Here is a 6555-nt window from a genome sequence, read left to right as displayed (position 1 = left end):
ACCATTAAACAACTATTTTGAAACTCTGAAATATTTAAGAAGCTCATGCAGCAGTGGCACTCGAGTTTCGATCGCTAGATTTGTTTTTGCGGCCCCAAACAGGATTGGACACAATAAGCTGATGCGGCACAAGCCGTTTCTCACGCTTCGTGAGCTTGCGGAAATTGTGAACCTTCAACCTCGCAATCTTCGCCTCTTCTTCAGCGGTTATTTCTCTTACTACAACTGTTAGCCTGCATTCCGGTTTGACTTTGATGCCGGCTCTTCCTTTGGAATGGTAAGAAACTTTCTTCCGGAATAATCCTTTTCCAACAAATGCTTCGGCTGCAAGGAATATGAAACAGCATCAGCACGGATTTAAACAAAGTGGCTAAACAAATTAAGTTACACAATTGCAAAATTTGAAGTGTACCAACAATGAGGCGCTCTGCATCCAATCCATGATTATTTACGGCATTTCCTTGGGCTTGAGTAATACCCTGCAGTGCTTTATAACTTTAAAACATAAGTTTCCAATTCTGCATTTACCAGCACAGATCATGGAAAAGGAGGAACAATCCCATAGAATTAGATAATGGTAATATTAAGGGGAAGAAGTGATGAGATTTGGGAGCTGAAATATATGTAGGAAACAAACTACAAGTGCAGTGCGTAATAATAATAATAATAATAATAAAGGCAGCTCTGTAGACAAGCATCTCGTGTTAATGCAGGATCCTAGAAAGGCCGCACCAAAAGGGCGTAATGTAGACAGCCTAACCTGATAATTACATAAGTAGCCAATTCCACAGCTTGAAACCGTGACCTTGAGGCCACACGGAAACAACTCAACAACAACAACAACAACAATAAGGCCCTTGAAATTGTGGACCGAAGTGGAGGAGAAAAAATTGGACAATCCAGAAAGCCAAAAGAATGTAGAAAATGATAGAGAAGGACATAAGGCAGCTAGAGAAAAAGCACAACAACATTGAAAGTATCTGAAGGTAAGAAAGAAGTTGATCTTTATGGTCTATTTTGTGAATGAATGAATCTGTGACTTTAGAGAGTTGCAGATATATTGCTAAGATACAAGGCTTAATGACCGACTACACCAACAGCTGAACTTGTTCTAAGGAAATACAAACTCTTGGTTAGAAACCAATGAGGACAGATAAATCAACAGCCTAGCCTTGATGCTGTATGGTGCTCTAGAAGAAGAAATTGAATACTCTTAGTTTTGTCTACACACAGAAATGAAAATACAGTGTAATACCACTTATTACCTGATATACAGTTCTTGAAGCTCGCTTTACTGTCACTTGCAATTGCAGCAATGCATCTTTAACCAGCATACCACGAACCAAAGCAGCAACCAAGTTGACCTTCTTAGGACTCTGAGAAAGCACGTTGAAAAATAAGGTAATCAGTCATATATGCTAACTGGACCACAGAAAAACAGAAACCCAGAAATTATGATCATGTTTCCATAGCATTCAATCTAAGGGTGGCTTTTCATTGACCAGAAAATTATGCTGACTGAAGAAACACAGAAAGTTTCTCAAAAAGTAGGCAGAGGCACCATTTGACTTGGTGACCTGGTATTCTCTATGGGGTGGCGAAAATTGGCGAGTTAAGAAATTATTAGAAGAGATACGTTGCAAGTACAGTTCTTAACCAACCAGAAATCTGCTTATCAATTTAGAAGGGTTGTCACAAAATTTAAATTAAAATACTGGGAGTATGAGTCCCAGGTCGTCTCCCAACGAGTTGCAGAGAGATGTGCTATTTTATTAATCAGATGTTTTCAAAAATGGTTTGAGTTGAATAACGAAAAATTAAATTGGAGAATTTATGTAATTTTAAATAAAAACCTTGACTGGGAGTAGATTAATTGGAAGCTCTATTCTTGTTGAAGTACTCTCAAGATTAATTGATAATTGAGGGTTGTTCTGTTTAGTTATCCCTTACTAGGTAAAGGAAAGTCAAGCAAGTTGGAAAGCTGTTTCTATTCACAAGTTCCAATCCGCTCAATTGAAAAGGATTGGTGTCAGTGACTAGAGGGCAATCCAACAATAAACCCAATTACAATTTTTCTTTTAAGCATTCCAACTCAAGGTCTTCCCTTCAATCAACTCCCATCCAAGTTATGGAACTACTCGCTCACTGTAAATGTAGAATTCATAACATAGGAAAGGGAAATATAGAAAGACATGATAAGTAATAATCAAAGGGATCAATTAAAAATAAAAATAGTTCTTGTATTAATAAATTCTAAAAATAATCCAATAATATTTCTGAGTAAACAAAAGACATGGAAGAGTAAGAGACAGGTAAAGAAAACAAACGAGAATGACGAAGTCTTGACGGAAGTAATAACTCTTCTCAATATCCTAATGCGAAAAGTAATAAAAATAAATCCTAAGAACTATGAGTGTGCAGAGAGAAAACCTAGAGGAGGAGTAAAACTATATCTAAAACTGAGAATTGTCTGTAGTGAATTGTTATCCTTCGTTTCTCCATGTTCCTTGGCTCTAGTCTACTTTTCTGGGCCGAAAATTGGGTTAAACCAGGGCCCAAAATCGCCCCCAGCAAATTCTGCAGATTCTGCAGATCGCGCATGTCACGCGATCGCGTCATTCATGCGGACACGTCATTCGGCGTTTTGCCTTGCCATGCGTGCGCATCGTCCACGCCTCTGCGTCACTTGTGCAGTTCCAATCCGCGCGGTCGCGTGAGCCATGCGTCCGCGTCATTGCGATTTCCTCTATGTCACGCGGTCGCGTGAGCCATGCGTCCGCGTCACTTCTCGCTGGTCATCTCCTCAATTTCTTGTGTTCCTTCCATTTTTGCAAGCTTCCTTTCCAATCTCCACGTCATTCATGCCCTATAAAGCCTGAAACACTTAACACACAGATCACGGCATCTAATGGAATGAAAGAGAATTAAAATACATAATTAAAAGTCTTTAGGAAGCAAATATTCAATCATGTAATAATTTTAGCAAGGAAATTTAAATGCATGCCAATCATATGAATAAGTGGGTAAAGAATTGATAAAATCATACAATTAAGCACAATATAAACCATAAAATAGTAGTTTATCAGGCACGTTCAGAGATGCTCAACCAATAGTCTCAAGATGAAACAGATCATGTTATACTTTTCAGTTTTCAAACTATTGCTATGCTGCAGTCTGAACTAGCTAACATTGTATTTTAAGCAGTTACTTCAGAATGACCCATATTAACAGGGGAAAAAATGATATCCATAAGCAATTCACGATATATTGGCAATTTGGCATTGACAAAATCACTGCAGCACCAAATGTTATGCTGTTAAAACTGAATTATCCATAATAATATAACAATAATTGTGAATGGCATGAAAGGCATTTCATAGTTAGTGCAAGCATTTGAGTTGAGTTGAGTTGTGTATCATATCGTCAAGCATGAAGTTCCCAATGGTTATAAGGCATTTCAAAAGTTCAGGAATCTTCGAAAATCTTATTTCAAGATAAAATAGAAATAATTATTATAAAGAATATTACATACAAAAACTGATAAATCGAGGTAGAAATGAATACAGTCAGCACGATGGCAGTGACTGAACCTGTTAAGCAGGAACAATTTCCTTGTCTAAATCATAATAGTTTTGTTAAAAGCACCTTTCAGGATGAAAGATTGATGTTTTAATAGGAGTTTCTCTCTCAGACGTCTTTAGACACTAGAAACCTGCGCTTCAATCATATTTATTGTTTTTTTTTTCTCTTATAAGAAGCATCTCTCAGTCCTCTCATTTTCTGTTAGACTACTTCATAATAGGGTTGTCTTAATAAATGGGTTCGTTTGTTGTTGCTTTTGGAAGAAGTACCATTTTCAAAACAGAGTCAGAGGCAGAAGTAGAAATCATAGACATGCTTTTTTATTAAAATGAAATGGAATTAAACTATTTGAATGATAAGTACTCTTTAACATAAATTAAAGAAAACCAATGAAATCAAAAGATTTGTGTCATGTCCATAATGTAAATTGAGCAATTACTTAAGAAATACAAGATAACAGAATTACACAAGGGAAAAAAACAAACCTGCTTTATTTTTGACATTACTGCTTGAACTCTTTCTTTCTTAACAGGTGTCTGCTTCTGGTCTTGAGCTTCTTTGCTACCCAAAAAGGAAGTTAAGGCTAACGGGGAGGAAGTTGGTGTTTGTTCCAGATCTGATGACTTAGAAAGCAAACAGGTAGAACCCGAAATTCCCTAAAACAAAAGAACCGTGTAAACTCCAACTATCTCTCAATAGAGTTTAAGTAGAGAGCTTATAACGTGATATGATCAGTCACAATGTAAATCAAAACCTGGGATTGGAAAGAATGATAAACAGGGCTACGAATTGAAATTGAGGGCAATAGTATTGTTCTTGCTGTCAACGTCGTCAGACCCTTACCTACGATGTACAGAAATAGGTTTTCTAAAGTATTTAATAAAACCTAAAAAAATAAGAGTAAAGCATGAGCAACTTCACATAGTTTGCAAGAAGGAAATAGTTAAAAACATAAATCACCAACCTTGGGGAGATGAGGTGGTAGCAAAGTGTGCAATTTGACGAAAAACTGGCAAGAAATGCCTTTGCCACTGGACCATGATTACAATGCACTCTTTCTGTAAAGTACAACCACAATATAACAAGCCAAGTTTTTTTAAGTTTAACAAGCCAAGTTTTTTAAGGTGGCTGCAGCTCTGATAGAGTTTCCAGAATCCAGACCAATATATCAATTCATAGTTCATACAATTCATCTGGCATTCAACAGAGCAGAATTGAAATTAACAAAAAATTTAACAGAGCAGAATTGAAAAGATAAAAAAAATTGAAGAACAGAGCAGAGCAAACTTCTCAAATTCAACATACATCAAATTTATTCTCAAATTCAACATACAACAAGTTTATTCAACATTTGATTAATCATATAAAAAACAAAATTAAAAAATTAAAAAATAGAAGAACAGAAGCCTAGAACAAAAAACAAAAACAGCACGAACAGAAGCCAGAAACCCAGAAACTAATAGTTATCAGAACCGAACTGGCAATCAACCCGGTCATATGACTGGGTCACCAGGTCACTGGTTCAACCGGTGGGTCATTGATTCACCCGGTTGACCCGGTCATAATTTAAAAAAATACAAATTATATAAATAAAATTAAAATTAAGTATTAAAACTTAAAATGCAAGTCTTTACAAACATAATAATAATCAAATATTATTTTTTAGACATAACTAATGATGTAAAAAGAGATAATAAACTAGTTTCTAGTACAAAATACTTTCACCATTTAAATAAACAAGAACAAGCAAAAGATAACACAATCGATAAATCAAGTCCAAGTGATCTTAAAATCGACATCTATATCTTCATAGGACAAATTTGGAGCTTGATCAATATTTTCCTCGTTTTGATTTGCATCTATATCTTCCATAAGAAACACGGCATTATGCAGAACATCAGAAACAAAGAAAGAAGAGTTTGAAGAGAGAGCTACAACAAACTAGCAAACTAATTGTAAAAGCTTCATTTATAACAGAGTTGGAAAAGAGAGAAAGATTAGAGATCAGAATAACAAACCCTAACTAATTGTACCAAACTAATTTTGTTAGTGACCAACTCTCTTATCTCTTATCCCTTAACATACACCAACAAAAGATTTAGCATTTTTTAAGCAACACAACAACAAGGTTCAGTAACAAATTCAACTCAACTCAGTTATCCAGCAACAAATTTTACTTTCAGCAACAACCACATTCATGATATGTTCAGCATCAAATAACAAGGCCAAAGCTGAAACTCACCTGGGCAGAGAGATGAAGCAAAACTTAACTAAGTGATTATTCTGCAAAACAGCACCAAATTCAAGGTTCAATAAACTCAGTAATGATTTTCGGCGATGAACAAACTTAAGCTAAGTGATTATTTTGGCATGTCAACAATAAATTCAAGGTTCATGATAATCAGTAACAAATTTCAGCAACACATTCAACTTTCAGCAACAAATTACTTTCAGCAACAAAATCAAAGTGCATTGATGCAGCACCAAAATTGAAGCAGAAAGACCAGGGGAAACTCACCAAATCGTGTTGCACGAAGGAAGTTGACGGCGAAGGAGAAGCTGATGGCGAGGGAGAAGCTGACGGCAAGGCTCGAAGCAAGAAGACGACAACAAAGATCAGCCCACCGGGATCTGTTGCCTCTGCTACCGGCGACGAAGAGCGCAGGGAAGGGAGAGATCGAGACCAGGTGCGAGACAGAGACCTTGAGAAGCAAGAAGACGACGAAGCGAGCGCAGGTGCACGGAACCGCGACGACGACCGAGGTGAGAGACCGAGACCGCGACGAGGTAAGGCCGTGAGAGACTGAGTGTGACGACCGACGAGGTGAGGGGAGCGACGAGTGAGTGACGAAGTGAAGGTGACGCCGTGAGCCACCGTGAGCCGCCGTGAGTGATGGACTGTCGAGCTCGAGAGAGAAGAGACACAAGGCTGGCTGGGGGTTAAGGGTGTTCCAATTCCATTCAGATCAGGGA

At 37.3% G+C, this 6555-nt stretch overlaps 1 protein-coding gene across 1 annotated transcript; it reads right to left on the bottom strand.

Annotated features, from left to right (window-relative positions):
* On the bottom strand, positions 1-6322 carry LOC107626935. The gene is made up of 7 exons (XM_021115625.1): positions 6101-6322; positions 5825-5865; positions 4547-4640; positions 4337-4425; positions 4068-4238; positions 1266-1376; positions 1-479 (listed from the first exon to the last, which is right to left on the bottom strand). The coding sequence occupies exons 3-7, from the start codon at positions 4620-4622 to the stop codon at positions 201-203; spliced, it is 726 nt and encodes a 241-aa protein (XP_020971284.1). The 5' UTR covers positions 4623-4640; positions 5825-5865; positions 6101-6322; the 3' UTR covers positions 1-200.

This window comes from Arachis ipaensis, chromosome B02, assembly GCF_000816755.2.
Source record: "Arachis ipaensis cultivar K30076 chromosome B02, Araip1.1, whole genome shotgun sequence".
Lineage (NCBI taxonomy): Eukaryota > Viridiplantae > Streptophyta > Magnoliopsida > Fabales > Fabaceae > Arachis > Arachis ipaensis.
This window is presented reverse-complemented; position numbering and strand designations above follow the sequence as displayed.